The sequence below is a fragment of the Paroedura picta genome, chromosome 1 (genome assembly GCF_049243985.1).
Source record: "Paroedura picta isolate Pp20150507F chromosome 1, Ppicta_v3.0, whole genome shotgun sequence".
In the NCBI taxonomy this organism is placed as follows: Eukaryota; Metazoa; Chordata; class Lepidosauria; order Squamata; family Gekkonidae; genus Paroedura; species Paroedura picta.
This window is the reverse complement of record NC_135369.1, coordinates 83,043,276-83,062,609: the sequence shown is the minus strand read 5'-3', so window position 1 is coordinate 83,062,609 and position 19,334 is coordinate 83,043,276. Positions and strand designations below refer to the sequence as shown.

The window sequence follows — 19,334 nt, the reverse complement described above, 5'->3', positions numbered from 1 at the left end:
GTATAATATAATCAGAAGGACCTAGACATGCTTATATATGCCTGGATTGTACTCTAGGTTTTCACAGTGACATGTGCTTGAATAATATGAAAATTGTGCATGCTTTCACAGAATCACACTTACTTCATCCAAAACAATATATCATTATAACTAAAACTGCAAAAAATGCATGTTATTGTTAACATGAGCACTCAGCAGATCCTAAGTGAAAAGTGATTACTGCCATTACAGTTATTTCACTGGAAGAAGGTGCTAAATGCCTGTTATGCCTCCAGCTACCTCCTTTTATAAGATGTACTAGGGGCCAAGCCCATTGCATTCAGGAATACAATGGGTACTAGATTGTGTGTGTGTGTGTGTGTGTGTGTGTGTGTGTGTGTGTGTAAGAACTCTGTGTACGGCCTCTCTCTCCCCTCAGGACTTGTAAAGGCTGCCGGGGAGGCCTCTTCAGAAGGGAACTCACTGGCAGGGGGAGCTCTCAAGCAGCTAGGATCTCCAGCCTCCAAGCCTCAGAGGGAAGTGGGAGGAGGAGGGGGTGGTCAGGAGTGGGGGATGGAAGGTGATTGGCTGGCCACTGGACAAACAGGTTGGAGGAGGAGGCATTCAGGGGCAGGACAACTGACCTGAGTGGTTAAGCACCGTGTGGCACTTAATCCATGAGACACACTCCTCCTTCATTCCCTTACCAGAAATATATTATGTGGAACAGATAGCAAGCATAGGGAGCAAGTTTTATTTCCAGTCCTTGCAGGCTGGCTACACCCCCTCAAAAAAGTTCAAGAAGAGACAGGCAGCCAAATATGGTGAGGCTAGAATAAGTACCACAGGACCCCATGGGCAATGCTCACTCAAGGTACAATCAATCCTCCCATCTCCCGCAACCTAGCCAAATAATATTCATTAAGTAACATATTAGCAACTTATTTCTTCTATAATTAATTCAGTGATGTTGTATGAAAAGGGGGAATGATCACTGGAGTTTGTTTTAAATAGGACTTCACGTTCGTTGTTGTTAGAAGGAATACAGCTTACACTGCAACCCTGAAGTCACATCAAATGCTCTTAAACTGATCCACACAATAATGAAATATTCTTTGTCTGCTTCAGCCATTTGTGGTGTGGTGCATCATTAGTTCTGTTTTTAGCATCTGCTAAAAAGGCTGAAATAATATTGTACAATGTTCTACTTGAATATTAAAATTAAGCAGATAATTCTTCTTCCCACTGTGCATTTTTCCCTTTGTAAATTCAACACTGCTGTTTTTAAAAGGTATACTATAATTTTCAAATTATTATTATTATCCTTCTCAGGAAATGATGCAACTTCAATAGTCAACTGTCTTCATATCCTGGGCCAGACCCTGGATGCAAGGTAAAACAGTTCATTAATTTATTGTTTCAGCTTCAAAACAAGTGTATAGTGACCCAAATATATTTGCTATAGAATACTACTGGTTTATGCATACTAGACAATTATTGCTATATCTGAATTACTGATAATAGGTTTGAACATGACATGTTCTACTGTCATGTACAATAGTTGCTGAGTTGATACAGTCTTGTAATTTAGATTTTTCAGGGACAATTTATTACATTGTTTAAATTTATAATAGAATATAATAATGTTTTGTGGCATGTGATATATAGAACAGTGATGAAGACAGGTCTGGAGAGTGTTAAGATGGCCCTGAGGACATTTTTGGATAATGCTGCAGAAGATTTGGAGAAGACAATGGAAAACCTTAAGCAAGGGCAGTTTACACATACAAGGAGTCAGCCAAAAGGAGTGACACAAATAATCAATTATACGACTGTGGCTCTTCTACCAATACTATCTTCTTTATTTGAACATATTGGACAGCATCAATTTGGAGAAGACCTGATATGTAGGTATTGTTTAGATGTGATTTTCTAATTAAGCTTTGTGTCGCTTAGTTTTTGGTATCATTAAAGTGAGTGATCTGCTGTAAAGTTCCCTATACCAGCTATGCCTGGAGGGGTGATTAATAAATCACATAAGTGAAATAAATAAATAAGCTGTAGCCTATAACATTATATGTGTAGCTGTCCATCATGATGTAGCATAACATATCAAAGTGTACTGGCATGGCATAAGCATAAAGGTAACATAGCTTCCCTCTGGTCTGTACTGTAATTATAATTTGTGTCCCCAGGGATCGATGGTCCTTATGCTCCAATTATAGGTCCCCTTTCATGGAACTTTTCCAGAGGTCATAATTCCGTCCTCCCTTCTAGCCATATGACCAACTCAGGTTCTTAACCAAATACCTCATTTTGAATCTGGCCTTGAAAGAGATAAGAATGGTAACTGAAGGAGGGCTCAAATTACAAATACCTGCAGGCTAGACAAAATATTTTAATAATCATATTAATCCCTGAGGGAGAAACTAGGGTGCTTTGCCTCACTCCCTGGCATCTGTTGTTAAAAGATTCTTAGAAGCAGAACCTGGAAATGTCTTGACTTAGGCCTATTATGCATGGCCGCTGAAACGGTGGCATGGAGAACGAGGAAGAGGAAGAAGCGAAGCAAACCGATTATGCACGGGACGGAACACAACGGCAGCAAAACCCAGAGTATCCAATTATGCACGCAGATACTCCGGAGTCGCTTCTGGTTTCGCCCTGGTCCCAGGAAGCTCCACTTTCTTCCACATCTCGCTAATGTGGCTTTTTTGGCGGCATACGTTGACTCTGCACCCGGTTGCCGCCTGCAGTGTGCATAATTGGTGATTTTAGCCGCCGCCATTCCACCCCGAATGCAGACTTTCCACTCCGTGCATAATGGGCCTTAGAGAGCTATAGCCAGTTGCACTAAAAAAGAAATACATAACAGATCTGTTGCAATGTATCTGTTTGAGACAGGCTCATATGTAACCTCATTATCTCAGTGCATAGAAAGCATTCTGTATTCAGACTGTAAACCCTTAAATCAATTTCCTGACATTGGGTTGGACACTAAAGTTCTTGTCAATGAAAGGGAAGACTTATTTAATATTTAGCAGAATAAAAAATTTAGGAACCAGAACCCTAAATCAAAGTAAGAAAACTCTAAAATGGTATATACTCTTTTGTTATGAGACTGTAACGCTATTATAAAGCTGTAAGTTGTAAAACTTCATTACTTAGAGGGTTACCATCTAAAAAACCACTGTTTCATTCCTCTGTATGTTCCAGTAATAGCTATATATTTTACTTTATTAAGTGACTGTGTAATGATTCATGCTCAAATTTGAGATGAATTAGGAATATAATTTTATCTCATACTAGATTGGTCTGCATTTTTACACAATGTATACCAGTGTCATGTATAACACTTTAATAATTGATAGATTGTTAATGAGATTATATATATTTTTAGCTTTGTGGCAGAATGGGCCTGCAGGCCCTGTTCCTCTCTGCCCTCCAAAATTGTTGTTGTTGTTATTAGATTTATTATTAGATTTAATAAGAGCCTCTTGTGGCGCAGGGTGGTAAGGCAGCCGATATGCTGTTTGAAGCTCTGACCATGAGGCTGGGAGTTCGATCCCAGCAGCCAGTTCAAGGTTTACTCAGCCTTCCATCCTTTCGAGGTCGGTAAAATGAGTACCCAGCTTACTGTGGGGTAAAATGGTAATGACTGGGGAAGGGAATGGGAAACCACCCTGTATTGAGTCTGCCAAGAATATGCTAGAGGGTGTCACCCCAAGGGTCAGACATGACTTGGTGCTTGCACAGGGGATACCTTTACCTTTACCTTTACCTTTTATTAGATTTATTACCTGCCACTCTCGGCAAGCCGGCTCAGCTTTCCCTAATACCTGGAGAGACTTTTCTTTCTCTCTCAGGTAACACCTGCCACAACCCGATCTTTGTAAGGAATTGCTCATTGGGAGTGCCAGGACTCTCAACTTCCCTTCCAAATTGTGCCCCTGTGTCATGTCACCACAGTTATCAGTTACTGCCTTGTGCAACCCTGAAATAATAGCCATTTGCCAATTGCTAGCTTCCCCCCGGCACTGTTGTTAAAATAAGAGTGTCCAAGATGGTGGAGGTCTATATGAGATATAGAACCACCAACAGCACCCAAACTTATAAAGTACTTATTAGAGAGAAAAGTTCACAAATATACTTTTGGCACAGTGTCAGATTGAACAAGGGATTTAAAATAAAATGGTAAAACATAATAATTAATGGCTGCCTCCTCTAGGCCTCAGTTAAGTTCTGTCTGCTCTGGTGTACTTGGCACAAAAGAGACCTTCCTTGTTGCTCCTCTGAGTTTTATCACCTCTTTTCTCCACCTACTGACAAGTCCAGGCAACGTCAGTGAAGCTTTTCTTGGAGATTCATCCTGGACTTCCTTCCTAAAGTCTGTCTATTATTTAATTCCTCCAAATCTCTGTTTCCTGCTTGGGAGTGGGCCCTCCTAATGTCTTTGTCTAAATCTATTAGCATTTCTTAAGTGGTGATCCTGCAAATCAATAACAGACTTCCTCCTCTCTGCCTAGAGGGGGGGGGGGGGAACAACTTTTTTTAAAATACAAAGCTAAGGTTTTGCTCACTTTAACCTCCAAAGAAAACATGCATTTCTTTACAAGCTACTTTTTCTGAGTGGTGAAATATAATACAATAAAATTCATCCTCACTTTTTCTTCTTTTTTAGTGGAAGATGTTCAGGTCTCTTGTTACAGAATACTGGCCAGTTTATATGCTCTGGGAACCAGCAAGAGTATCTATGTGGAGCGGTAAGAGGGGAAACATTCAAAGTGAATTCCTAAAACACCAAATATTTGGAGAATTTTGCCATTCATATCGAGTAATTTAAAAAAAAAATTATCCTGCCAAATAAGGCTCCATGGAGCTAACAACATTATATAAACATATTACATAAAAAGTAGTAAAAACAAGCTAGTACATAAATGAAGACTGGCAAGAAGAGTTGAAATACCTGTATGGCAGATTCATGTGCAAAAATGCCCATTCTTGCTCATTCATCACAAAAGGCCTGCTAGAGTTTAGTTCTATCTAATTTTCTAAAGGTAAATCTCAAGTTACTATGTTGGTCCTATTTGAAAAAGGAACTCTTGAGAGTGGATGTCAATACAGGAAAAGATTCAGTTTGTTGCTATCTAGCTCATGACAAAATTTGAACAAGGTCTCCAGAAATCACGAACTATAGGAAATTTATATAAGAGAAGGTATTTTCAATATAAGTTGAGTCAATAGCATTGACAAGATAAATCAATCATTTTGAATTGTGCTCAGAAACAAATGAGCAAATAAAAATTTCTTGCTTTGAGTGTTCTGTGCTCCTGTTGAATTACTACTGTCCATAAACATTTTGAATATCAAAGTCTTGAGACTTCAAAGGCTTTCTCATATAAAGCACATTCCAATATTCTGGCTCAGAGGATGTTCTCAGTCAGTTTTCTCTAGGAACAATCATATCAACCAACCTTCAGCTGGTTAATGGCACCCTTAGCTCTAGCTGTTACATGAGATGTCATCATTCATTTTCAAGTGGCTGAAGCAATGGAAGAACAGAGAGGTAAAAGAAGTGTAGGGGAAAACTGGTTTTACTTTATAACATATGGAAATAAAAATTGGCATGTATTACGCCAGCTGGATAAATGTTTAGAGTACACAAAGGGGACTTTTGGAATCTTTCTGTCATTATTTGATAATATAAGAAAATAATGAAATACTTATAGTGATTCCCTATTCATAGTATCCATTTATTGTATGTAGATATTTCATGTGTCTAATATTTAGGCTCTAATCCAAGATTATTCTATGCCCATAAATATCCGGTGAGATTTTCTGTTACTGTTAGAAGGTATAATAATTTAATCAAATTGTGAAGTTCACAGTACAAGGAAATTGAATGATCCAGGTCTCTGCACAGGATTTTTAAGGTGTGTGTGTGTGGAGGGGGGAGGAGTTCATAATACAATCCAGAACCTTTGTGAAACTGCTTAATTAGTTCTTTCTGACATTTTCTTGAATTTTTAATCTATTTTTCTATTATTGTTCTATCTTGTATCATTGTTAATAGTTTTTCATTGATTCAATGTGTAGCTTTTTGTATTTTTTTAAATATTATATTTAATATTTTGGGAGGTTAAACCTTCACCCTCACCCCTTATGCATGGGCTTGGATGCTTCTGAGCTAGCTCTAAATGCATTCAGTCAAGAGATGGTATATAAGTAATGACAGGACTTTTTAAATTTTCAGGCAGCGTTCAGCTTTAGGTGAATGTTTAGCTGCTTTTGCTGGTGCCTTTCCAGTGGCATTTTTGGAAACTCATCTGAACAAACACAACACTTATTCTATTTACAACACCAAGTCTGCAAAAGACAGAGCAGGTACACTGAATGCCTCATACATAAATGTTTTGAAAAACGATTTTTTAAAATATATGCTGGAATTTAAACATGTGCTTCTTGCTGTGTGATTCTTCTTAATGTGTGACTTCTATTTATTATTAGTTTAGTTCCCAGGACATAACAATGGTGTAGAGTCCTATCTTAAATAGGCAAAATTGAGATAAGAAAAGATGACAGGGATTCTTGTAATTGTTATTTATAGTCCCAATTTTATCACAACATGTAATAAATACTCTTTATTTTTTCATTTTTTATTTCCAGTTTTGGATCTCATGGGTGGGTAACTTCATAGTTGTGATATTTCACTTTAAATGTCTTTCAGAAGCTTTATTATTCATCAGTCGCTTGAGACTTAGAATATCTCATTTCATCTTGGCTCTTTCATTTGCAAATAGTTTTCATTAAAAGTGCCATAGTGGTGTATTTTCAAGATGTGTCCTAATATTGATTATGATTATGATAAATGAATACTGAAATATAATTCATACGTAGTGCTAGAAAATTTAACAAACTTTTGCTCCTTTGAGGCTCTTCAGAAATACAAAAATATATGCAAACGGATTTCTGGACTTCTAAAAACAGATTTTATATGCAGCAGTAGACTGAAAAATAGTGTTTGTTTTACTTCTGTTTTTAAAGCCAAGCATATGCACAATTATAGTTTTAAAAACTACTCTCTTAAAGTCTAGCAGGATATGCATTGTGGCATAGCAAAAACATTAGCTGTGGACATGCAGAAACTTAGATGAAAGACTGGGAAGGTTTTGTTTTTTTAATTGACCCTTTTGCATCCTTTGAAATTGTCAGTTTCTCATAGGACGCCATGAATATAAATAATCAAATATCACAAAAATTCAGTATGACACTAGTGGTATGTCAGAATATATATTGAAAGAGAGAGCTAATCAAAATAAATGCAAGCATTTGTTCATTGTTGCTATTAATTGTTGTTAATGGGAATATAATTCTTTTTAGGCCTCAATTTACCAAACAGTGTAGAAGAACTTTGCTCAAACATCCCTTCTCTGGAGAAACTGATGGAAGAAATTGTGGAATTAGCTGAATCTGGCATCCGCTATACCCAAATGCCTCATGTAATGGAAGTAGTTTTGCCCATGCTGTGTAGCTACATGTCACATTGGTGGGAACATGGCCCAGAAAATAATCCTGACAAGAGTGAAATGTGCTGTACAGCTTTAACTTCAGAGCATATGAATACCCTTCTGGGAAATATATTGAAAATCATACATAATAATCTGGGCATTGATGAAGGAGCGTGGATGAAGAGATTAGCAGGTAAAATATAAAGAAATCAGTATTCATTACTAGATATTTTGGTTCTTATGATTTCTGTTTTTAATGCTTGAGTATTCAGCTGAAAAATGACTCCATCTATTTGGAAATTGAGAAATAAGAATAGAGATATTTTAGCATCACCATTCTAGCTGACTTAATCAATGTCATATGACAGGGCCGGAAAAATTGATGTTCAGGTCTTCTAGAACAGCGGTCCCCAACCTTTTTATCACCAGGGACCGGTCAACGCTTGACAATTTTACTGAGACCCGTGGAGGGGGTAGTCTTCTGCCGAGGGACGTCGCCACCTCCTAAGCCCCTGCTCCACTTGCTTTCACGCCGGTGCCCCTGACTTCCCGTCGCCCACTGGGAGGGGCTGCCAGCAGCAGCTGTGCCGTGCCATGCTGAGGGGGAGCCCCAGCTATGGCGGCTGCTGGAGAGCACCAAAGGTGAGCCAGCGGCAGAGTGGCAGGGTAGCCCCCGAAGCAGCAGCCGGGGAGGAGGACAAAGAGGTGCCATGGCCCGGTACTGACCGATCCATGGACCGGTACCGGTCCTCGGACCGGGGCTTGGGGACCGCTGTTCTAGAACATATTTTTTAGTAGAAGCAGTGGGGGCAGGGGGATGGCAAGAACTGCTAATATCCCGGATGTGAGGGGAGTTAAAGTAAGTGCAATAAATTTACATAAAAACCCTAAGTGCAATAGGTTTACGATTACCAGAAACAGCTAATAGTAGAAGAATTTGTGAAGCAGTCTTGTGGGAAAATAATGGCTTTGAATATAATGTCACACATTAGTAATGTATAATATTAATGAATTCCATACATAGTGTTTTCTCAGCCTATCATCAGCAAAGTGAAGCCCCAACTGTTGAAAACCCATTTCCTGCCACTGATGGAGAAATTGAAGAAAAAAGCAGCAATGGTTATAACTGATGAAGAGCATTTAAGAGCAGAAGGCAGAGGAGACATGTCTGAGGCAGAACTCTTAATCCTTGATGAGTTCACTACTCTAGCAAGGGATCTTTATGCCTTCTACCCATTGCTGATAAGATTTGTGGATTATAACAGGTATATAAAGTGCTGGACAAAAAAGAACTTCAATGCATGTTTAATTATGTTTAGGCACTACCCATGCTTACAAGGTGTAATGAGTAATTTGCAAGAATGATTGTATAAGTGCAGAGTCTCACACCACATCTGAAATGAATAGCACAAGGAGCAATTTCTATACTCATACTTAACCAAAACTGGGTATTTTGGATTTCTTAGAGATCTGTATTTGCTATCCAAGGGATCAACTGCCATGTTTAAGGGAATCTAAAGTAGGACAGAATGATCCTGCATGCAGATAGCAGAAATATAATTTTGGCAGGAGTCCTACTGTTTAATCACATGTTTATAAAGTACTGCAATGGATTACCAAAGAAGGAAGACAGTACCTCTGTGTTTGAGTTTCTAGTAAGTAAACTATATACCATGTGCAAATACTTGTACATGACCCCCAACAACTATTTTTAAAGGAAAAAGGTTCAAGGTTCTGGTTTTAACCTTTAAGGCTTTAAGTGGGCTGGGACCCACATACCTGAGGGACCACCTAGTGCCCTATGCCCCCCGCAGGGCTCTGCGCTCTGCGAGTGAGAATCTTCTGGTCGTTCCCGGCCCTAGGGAAGCACGCCTAGCCTCGACCAGGGCCAGGGCCTTTTCGGTCCTGACCCCCACCTGGTGGAATGAGCTCCCAGGTGAGCTGCGGGCCCTGTGGGACCCTTCAACGTTCCACAGGGCTTGCAAGACGGAGCTCTTCCGCCAGGTCTATGGTTGAGGCTGGGGTTGCTGGGGTACATCGACTGCTCTCCCCCGGGCTTCTTGAACATCGTTGACCTCCTTCTCGTCCACCCCCCCCTTTTTTAGGAATGGGGGTAGGAAGGGGATCTTATTATTGTGCCACCATGTTGTGACATTTTAAAGTCTTTTAATAGGAGTTTTAATGGGGTTTTGAAGACACTGTAACCCGCCACGAGCCATTTGGGAGTGTCGGGAAATAAATCGAAATAATAATAATAATAATAATAATAATAATAATAATAATAATAATAATAATAATAATAATAATAATAATAATAAAAGAAGCTTTTGGAAAGTGATTTTTTAACCTAGCTGTTTTCCCAATCCAAAATACCCCCAAGCTGCTCTTCCTCTTATGGGGATCCCAGCTGATGTTTGTGAGAGCACTAGGGCAGTGGTCCCCAACCTCCGGTCCGGGGACTGGTACTGGTCCGTGGATCAGTCGGTACCGGTCCGTAGATCAGTCGGTACCGTTCCGCAGCTCCTCCTCGTCCTCCTCCCCGGCTGCTGCCTTGGGACTGCCCTGTCACTCTGCCGCCGGCTCACTTTTGGTGCTCTCTGGTGGCCACCATGGCTGGGGCTCACCCTTGGCGTGGCACTGCACAGCTGCTGCTGGCAGCACCCCCCAGCGGGTGGTGGGAAGTCAGGGGCACTGGTGGGAAAGCAAGTGGCGCAGGGGCTCAGGCAGCGGCGACGTCCCTTGGAAAAAGACTACCCCCCCCCCGGGCCTCAGTAAAATTGTCAAGCATTGACTGGTCCCCGGTGATAAAAAGGTTGGGGACCACTGCACTAGGGAACTCTGAGGTTGAACTCTGTTCTCTTCCCCTACTGCTCCCCTCAAAATCGCCCCTTCCTGAAACTGTTGATCATTTAAGATAAAGTCATTGGGGATTCCTTACTTGGTTTTTCAGACATTTTGGTCCCCGGTGATAAAAAGGTTGGGGACCACTGCACTAGGGAACTCTGAGGGAACTCTGTTCTCTTCCCCTACTGCTCCCCTCAAAATCGCCCCTTCCTGAAACTGTTGATCATTTAAGATAAAGTCATTGGGGATTCCTTACTTGGTTTTTCAGACATTTTGTGGTAAAACATATGGGTTTTTCACTGAATTCAACAGCTTCATATATGTTTTCTAGCTTTCAGATTACATCTTTGGTTGGATGCATAAAACATCCTAAAATGTCACATGTATTGAAAAAGTAGAACATAAATATTTCCTTTTTGCTAAGTTTTTTACCTCATCTTTATGTTACAAACAAAGGGGGGGGGAATTTACCTGGGAAATACTGTATTCAGATTTTGAAGATGCTGGTCAAAAATCTACTGTAGTGTTGAATGCTGATAAATATCCAAGTTCTCTAACATATTTTGTTAGAAAATTATGTACACTATTTTATCCAAATCAATAATAAGTTACATCTAATTCTGAATTGGGCCATTAAGTATGGATCAAAAATATACACAGAAAGATTTGGGATAGACACAAGGGATTTTTCTGCAAGCCTGGAGGGAGCATCAGAAAAATATGAAATGCAGAAAATACCCACAACAAAACACCCCCCTAACCCATACATTGACAATTAGGGAAAAAAACTCAAATAATAGAAGCAGTGTCTGCTTCTTTAAGGAAAATGTGCCACTGAGATTTGAAACTACATTATAAGGTCTCAGTGTTCTTTTTTTTTGGGGGGGGGGGAGAGGGAGGATTCTGAGCACCCTACATTAGTGAGGATTCCAAGCTTCAACTACTGGCACATAGAGGAGGGTGAAGAGAGAAGACTAATAAAGTTAAAATATAGAGGAGAAGATAAAGTTGGAGATGGGAGGAGCAGAAAATATAAAAAGGAAAAATTAAGTTGGGTTTAGGGAGAGAGAAAAGGGGAAGAAGACATAGGAAGATTAATCAAAAACGAGGTAAATGGGTAGTTAGAAGAAAAGTTGGTTTTTATATCCTGCTTTTTACTGCCCAAAGGAGCCTAAAAGTAGCTTACAATTGCATACCCCTTCCTTTCCTCACAAATACCCTGTGAGGTAGGTGGGGCTGAAAGAGCCCTGTTCTGTGAGAATAGCTCTGACAGGACTGTAACTGGCCCAAGGTCACTGAGCTGGGTGCATGTAGAGGAGATTAGAAGCTATTGCTCTTAAACACTATGTCAAACTGTAGGTGAGGGAAGGAGAGAAGGCGAGAGGCTTCAGATACTGTTGGGGATGCAAACAACAAAAGCAAGAGGGAAGAGAGGAATGCAGTTTCTTTCCTTATAAATCCTTGCTGGTCTCTGACTTGTATACGTAATGAGCATCTCATGTATGTAATTACAGAGCAAAGTGGCTAAAAGAACCCAACCCTCAGGCTGAAGACTTGTTTCGTATGGTTGCCGAAGTATTCATTTACTGGTCAAAATCCCATGTAAGTTCACTAATTTTCTTACCAGGTGCACTCTGCCATGGTAGCTGTATGCTCCCTTGTCTCCTTGCTGCCGGGAGTGTGAGGAGGGCCATCCAGCTGTGTTCTGCCACTGCTGTGCTGTGGTACTAAGTGTCCAGGCCACCAGAAGAGCTCAGGGAGGCCATATGGCTCAGCTCATCACGTGGCCCTCCCTGCTCTACAGGAGCAAAGGCAGGTGGGTGGAGGGCAGGAGGGCCATGGTGGAGTGTAACAACCCAGCTGGCAAGCTTGGCTGTCTGCTCTGCAGAAGTCCTCCCACCCTCCTATCCTTCTATGGCCCATTTCCAAAATGGGCTTTGCTACCAATATATATATATTTCTTTTTTGTTGTTGTTGTAAGCTATTTTGGGTCCCTCCAGTGAGAAAAGCACAGTACCAATACTTAGTAAAGTCTAAGGATCTGATGGTTTAGATTGTTTTTAATCATAATGTTCTTTACATCATTTCAGAATTTTAAAAGGGAAGAACAGAATTTTGTTGTGCAGAATGAAATTAACAACATGTCTTTCCTTATTACTGACACCAAGTCCAAGATGTCCAAGGTACTAATATTTACAGAAGTTATATACCTTTGTACATTGCTAAAACTTATGTAGGCAGCCAAACTATCTTTGGATTAATAACTGTTTAAATTCAACACACTTCTTTTGAGAGATCTTGGTAATAGGCAGAGAAGGTTTCAGGTATTAAATTCAGCTACGTCCTTGTGCTAGAGGAAGCTCTGTGCTTAGCTAAATTTAGTGGCAAGCTACAACCCAAAGCATTTAATAACCTTACCTTAAAACATAGAGGTTCCAACTAGGTGCTATGCTAAAACCAAAAATGTCACTGAAAATGATAGCCGTGTGTCTCCAAACCTACACATCACTAATATAATTTAACCATAGTCTTAACATCCCAACATTCTATATTTCCTATTCCTTGATAGGTACTGGAACAGGCAAGTAGGAGAATACGGTGTATTGTTATTCAGGTTTATGTAAATTCTACAAGATATCATGGAGGGGAGAGGGATGAGCTTGATACATGGGTGCTGTTTATGGCAGCAGTCATGAATTTGTTTATATTTGTTCATTAAAAATCTTTCTGTGCTGCCTTTATACCTGATCAGGGTCCACAAGGTGGTGAACATTAAAACATTTAGCATGACAGCGATGGAGGAGTTTAGTCCAGGGAAGCCTTTACCATCAAAAATTACAGGAGTGGGGGAAGCTGATATGAAGAGTGGCACTCCATATATTTGAGTTTGAGTTCTTGCTCCATCCCTGGATGGCTTTTTAAGTGTGCCATAGATAGTTACAGAAGATCAGATAAATCTTTTCTCATTAGTCAAGTATTCTACTTTTAATTTATGCCTTTGTTTTTGAAATGATAACAGAAACAAAACCAGTAAAGTACGAATTGGTATATACCTGGTATAAACTGTAATGTTACTATAGGTTATAGAAATAACATGCAGCGAATTTGTGAACTGTAAGATTATAGTAATAGTAAATACAGATGCGAATAACAACTTCAAAAAATCACAATTATTTACTGGTTTGATTTAACACAATGTAAATTAAGAGAAACATACTTTTAATAGTGACAATTAAAGTTGCTTGAACCTTGCAACAATGTTGTAACTGCAAGTAACAGAAAAGCAGAGTGCATTTTGCTTAGGTGAGGAGGTTTTCTTACCAAGAAGACCAAGGTGAAAAGCATGGTTACATAATATCTTTATTCTCCCATGCCTCGTAATTATTGATTGAAAGTATTTAATGTGCAAAAGCTCTTGACCTTTTGAATTATGTATCTTTCCCCCATTGTTTGACTCAACATCCCTGTGAGATAGGTGACTGTTTTTCCTATTTTACAGATATTTGAACAAGGATTGTTTCTTCCATATTGCAGGCAGCTGTTTCTGATCAGGAAAGGAAAAAAATGAAACGGAAAGGTGACCGCTACTCAACACAGACCTCTCTTATTGTGGCTGCATTGAAAAGACTGTTACCTGTTGGGCTAAATATTTGTGCACCTGGTGACCAAGAATTAATTTCATTGGCAAAAAACAGATTAAGTGTGGTAGGTTAAGTACATAGATATTTCTGTATCTCAGTGAACAGAGAACTGAAGTTCCACTGCTTTCTCTTATTAGACCCCTTAATTTCTCTTTCTGAGGGCTTAGATAGGAGTGACAAAGAATGATATATGGCTCTCCTGAGATTTTTTAAAACTTAGAATAGGCATAGGGAGCAGAAGGTGGAGGTTATGGATGTCGTACTATTTCCTGAACCCTCACAAGATTGCTTATTTCAATAAAAATGTAACCACTATTTGGATTGCACTGACAACAGACAAACAAAAATGGTGGCAGAACTCTTGTGAAGTGAAGAAATTATACAAAAGTTTGTTCACTTCAGGTACAGCTTTCTGAACTTCTGTTTGAAAAGGGGAACAGAGATAAGAAGGATTTATATAGACATGTTATGCACAGATCTCAACCAGATATTCAAGAAGACCCTTGTACCCAAAGGCAATCAGCCTTCTCCTTCATTTCACATGTATTTTGCGTGTACCAAGTTTAAAAGGGTCTGTGGAAATATTATCTTGTCCCATGCAGCTGGTAGGCAGATGGCTGGTAGAAGGTGGGTTGTAAGTTTGTATATCTCATTTGCCCCCATCAGCTGCCAGAGGAGACTGAATCAGTTTGCCTCATTATAGAGCCATCCCTGGCTATTTCCATGTAGAAGGAAACAGAAGGAGCCCAAATTCAAACCACATGGGTGGTAGACATTTGGGTATATCAGGAAAACAGGTACATCCCCAGAACTGGCTGGAGTGTTTTCAGGAACACTGAATTCCCTATTATATTTCAAGAATAAACAGGAAGAAACCTCAGAACATCAGTGCAAAATTACCAAAGCAAAATAACACCAGTTAATGTCCACTGAAATTGCTTAGGGTTGCATTGTAAGTAGATTTAGTTGGCTAGTTCATGTATACTGACTAGGAGGAAACAAAAAGTTTGTTTGTTCATAACAGATATGTAGTAACATAATAAGGTTAAAGTATAAGGTATACAATATGGCTTAGTATATCTTGTTACAGGGATTCCCATTCAGGGGCCTGGGGAACCTCGGGTCTGTGGGAGATCCAGAGGGGGTCCACGGCTTTTCTCCTTCTGCTTTAATGGACTCAGCCACAAGCTAGGGAACCAGCCACTTCTATTGCTTGCCCCCAAGCATGAGTTTTCTCGTGGTTTCCATGCCTGGGAGCAGGTAAAGCTTACACATCTACTCCTGGCTTAAACCACTTCCTGTCTCTCCCTCCCCCCCCCCCCTATTCCTTCTTGAGCCTGCCTGCTAACATTCATGCTTTTTGGAGCATGTTCCTTTCCTACCTTAAAGGTTGATGAGTTCCCATGGGCGGAAAGGGAAGGGGGAGCTGGGCTTGGGTGAAGGAAAGAGAGAAAGTGGTAGGCTGGCCCATAATGGCAATGCTGGCAGGGTCCTGCCTCCTCCTTTTCTACCCCATCCCCTCAGCATCTTGCAGAGTTTGGCCTTGTGGGTAGCAAAGTTGTAGCCTCTGTTATGTGTCAACACTGGAGGGCTTGGTGGGTAGGCCATGGGTGTAAACTTCAAAGGGGGGAGTTGTTTGTGGCATGGTATGGGGGAGTCCAGGCTGTCTTCTCAGCTTCTGCCCTTCTTTCTGGCCTACATGAGGTGGAGCTGCCATAGTAGTAGCAAAGGCAGGGGGAGGAAGCTAAAGGAGCTTGCAGGGTACAGGTAGTGATGCCACTTTCAGTGACATGTTACTTCCAGGGCATAGTAGGGAGGCATGGCCAGTTGACATCACTTTTGAGGCTCCTTGAAGCCTGAAAAAGTATTTCAGGGACTCTTCTATGGTCAAAAGTTTGAAAAGGGCTGGTTTAGAAAATTATGATTCTATTTAATTGCTGTTAGGTATGGACTAATACAATAAATCTATTGAAGAACATTACTCTTTTCTGAATTGTGTATGCAGGCAAAGCCTATAATGTATGCATATAATGCATCTAACATTGTGAATATTTTTGACAGAAAGACACAGAGGATGAAGTTCGAGATATTATTCGCAATAACCTTCATTTACAGGGCAAGGTAATTTTAATGCATCCTCTGTTTTCCTTAGAGTCTTTAAAAATAACCCCTGGCTGATTCTGGTGTTTAAGATACTCACTCTGTACACTGCCCTTTTTTTTTTTTTAATGAGGGTAACGCAAAAAGCATTGCTACTTGGTTTCTAGTTCATATATGCACGGGTTTATTCCAAACATAATGCATATTCCAAACAAAGTTATTTCCCCTAAGGACACAAGATCATCATGGGGAAGGGTGGGGAGTTATTATGAGGAAGTTAAAAAATATTGAAAGCTGCATTAGTGAGAAAAAGGCCAGTAAAATTGTGCAGAAGATTTTTTTCCTATCCCAACAATGCTCATTCTTTGAGGGTATCAAAGGTTGTACTATGAGAATTTCATTGGGAAAGCTTACACCATCCAACACTTCTTTTTGTTCCCAAAACTCAAACATTTAAAAGGAACATGATTAGAGTCTTTTGAGGGTGCCAAAACTGCCATTATGACATGATGTAAATTGAAGAGCACAGAATTCTTCTGTCTAGAAGAATAGGAGTTTCTTTTTATATGAGCTCTCACTCTTGTAGCTATTTTCCCTCCTAGAATTCTGTTGCATAAATTCAGAATAATTCTGAGTTGAACTAAAGATCCATTTATACTGAATTTCTTCAAACTGACAATCCACTAATTTCACCTAAAAGCTCCACATCAGACATAAAGGCCTCACATCAGACATAAATATGTCTTATCTACAGGTGTCATGTGTCACCCCTGGCCCATGCCAGCTTTCCCATTTCTCCCATTCTGAAGCTGAAAAGGCCCATGGAGGCTGCTTTGAAACAGCCCCCCCCCCTTCTCCTTGCTTTGCACTATGGAGAGACTCTGCTTTTTTATCTGTGTTCTGGTGCAGTATGTATAACAATCCTCTAGCAGAGCTAACATCTCTTTGTTACTTAGATCAGGGGTAGTCAACCTGTGGTCCTCCAGATGTTCATGGACTACAATTCCCATGAGCCTCTGCCAGTTTGCTGGCAGAGGCTCATGGGAATTGTAGTCCATGAACATCTGGAGGACCACAGGTTGATTACCCCTGACTTAGATGGACTGTCTCCTGTTTTGGCACTCAGTTACTGTGGGAAAGTGGACTTCCCACCTGAATTTGGGTTCAGGGGGGTGTTGGGTCAGAGGGTATAACTAGCCAAGCATACTTTTGTTCTTTGTCTTTGACAATGTTCATCTGCCACTGATTCACCTGTAGATGCTGCCTCCCCATAATAAAGATTGACAGATTATTCCAATGCCTGGGACTCCTTTGTGTTTGTCTTTTGTTTGGAACTGCATTCCTGGGTCATGACAGCTAGTAGTTTAGTCAACTGGCAGATGTGCTGGGGAGTAGCAGTTGTAATGCCCAAGTATAGTACAGACAAGGTTCTTGTAAGATACAAAATTTAGAAGAAGAAGAAGAGTTGGTTCTTATATGCCGCTTTTCCCTACCCGAAGGAGGCTCAAAGCGGCTTACAGTTGCCTTCCCATTCCTCTCCCCACAACAGAGACACCCTGTGGGGTGGGTGAGGCTGAGAGAGCCCTGATATCACTGCTCGGTCAGAACAGTTTTATCAGTGCCGTGGCGAACCCAAGGTCACCCAGCTGGTTGCATGTGGGGGAGTGCAGAATCGAACCTGGTATGCCAGATTAGAAGTCCGCACTCCTAACCACTACACCAAACTGGCTCTTAACAATAATTTCTGTGCAAATGTGCTTAAATATGAAAGTCAGGGTTCAATTTTGATAGCTAAGCCTCTAATGAACCAGTTTTGGCCCTTTATAGTTCAGAAGACAAGGAATTGAGACATCAGAGGTTTTGTCAGTTAAACAATTAAGTAAATTATAAAGCTATTCCTGCTCAAAGCTGGAATCCTGCTCAAAGCTGGAAAGTTGAAACATTTTCTTTATTCTTACAGTGAAACTCAGTGTAGCTCTTAAGAATGCAATTATTTTTCTCTTCATTTGCATATATAGGGCAGTTAGCAGCTGTATCTGGCAGGCAAAATGCATGAGAGTACTCAGTGTAAATGAGCTGAATTATATGTAAGTAGCATCCAGGTGCTAATTGCCTTGTCCATATCAGTTCAGCTGAAGCTGTTGCATTTGAGTGTAAGATTGACTTCATTCTCAAAATGGAAGTGAATTAACGTTAATCCCAACATTAGTCTATGCTATCCACAGCTAGAAGTATGTGTGTCTGCATGTACATATTTGTGACATACCCGTAAATTTATGGTAGTTGAATGAGACATTTCTTTTGGGTTGAAAGCGGTTGGATCAAGTCTTGATATAAAGGGAATGGGGAGGGAGAACAATATGGTGGACAGAAAATGTTCAATCAATTATGGGAAAATCCAGACAACTTTAATTACCAGAACTACCACATCAGCATTTGAATTTGGTGTAATGGAATAAATCCTGTTCAGGAAGGATAGAAAGAAGAGGAACAGCTAAGGAACATCAAGGAAGATAAATGGAGAAGGAATCAGAAATTTTGAGTAGGTAGTTAAAATTATTGTCCTATATTTTGCTATGTAATGTCTCATCCATAGGCTAGCCAGCCTGGTGAGAAAGGTAGAATAAGAGTTTTATGGGCTAGAACCTGGGTGGGCTACACTGATCATTGCCTAGTTACGTGTAGACTTATGGTTGACAATGCTTCCAGGAGCTTGATTCTTAAATTCTAACACTTCACTTATTTTTTGTAAAATCTGTTGTTCCTACAGCTTGAAGACCCTGCCATTAGGTGGCAGATGGCTCTTTACAAAGATTTACCGAACAGGACTGAAGTTACCTCAGATCCAGAGAAAACAGTGGAACGGGTTCTGGATATAGCCAATGTGCTTTTTCATCTGGAGCAGGTGAGATATAATTTCAGTACTTTTAATGCATTGTCACATCCACCCGCACACCCAAATAGTTAATATTTTTCACAATAAAAGAAGTTTTAAAATATAGTTCTAAAATAACTTAAAACGTTTTTCTATTATTTTACAGAAGTGTGGTTGAAAATTCCTTCTCTCCCCATAGTCAATTTCCTCTCTTAACAAAATAATGTGTGGGGTAGTATTGTCAGTTTGTGTTGCATGAAACGAGGGAGAAATCATGTACTAAGACTGACCTTTGAAAATTTCCACGTTTGTAGTATTAGTAGATAGTTTTTATTGTATTGGTCAAAGATCTTCACAATGCATTTTTTTAAAGAAAAAAAGAAATAC

At 40.1% G+C, this 19,334-nt stretch overlaps 1 protein-coding gene across 9 annotated transcripts in view; it reads left to right on the top strand.

Annotated features, from left to right (window-relative positions):
* RYR2 (ryanodine receptor 2) overlaps window positions 1-19,334 on the top strand; it is a 458,147-nt gene that overhangs the window by 354,768 nt on the left and 84,045 nt on the right. For all 9 annotated transcript variants that reach the window (XM_077345372.1, XM_077345367.1, XM_077345356.1 and 6 more), the window contains 11 exons: window positions 1,312-1,372; window positions 1,648-1,886; window positions 4,661-4,742; window positions 6,233-6,363; window positions 7,360-7,680; window positions 8,512-8,752; window positions 11,846-11,933; window positions 12,422-12,514; window positions 13,866-14,036; window positions 16,034-16,093; window positions 18,843-18,977. In XM_077345372.1, coding sequence (XP_077201487.1) covers window positions 1,312-1,372; window positions 1,648-1,886; window positions 4,661-4,742; window positions 6,233-6,363; window positions 7,360-7,680; window positions 8,512-8,752; window positions 11,846-11,933; window positions 12,422-12,514; window positions 13,866-14,036; window positions 16,034-16,093; window positions 18,843-18,977 — 1,622 coding nt within the window. The remainder of the gene's footprint in view (window positions 1-1,311; window positions 1,373-1,647; window positions 1,887-4,660; window positions 4,743-6,232; window positions 6,364-7,359; window positions 7,681-8,511; window positions 8,753-11,845; window positions 11,934-12,421; window positions 12,515-13,865; window positions 14,037-16,033; window positions 16,094-18,842; window positions 18,978-19,334) is intronic.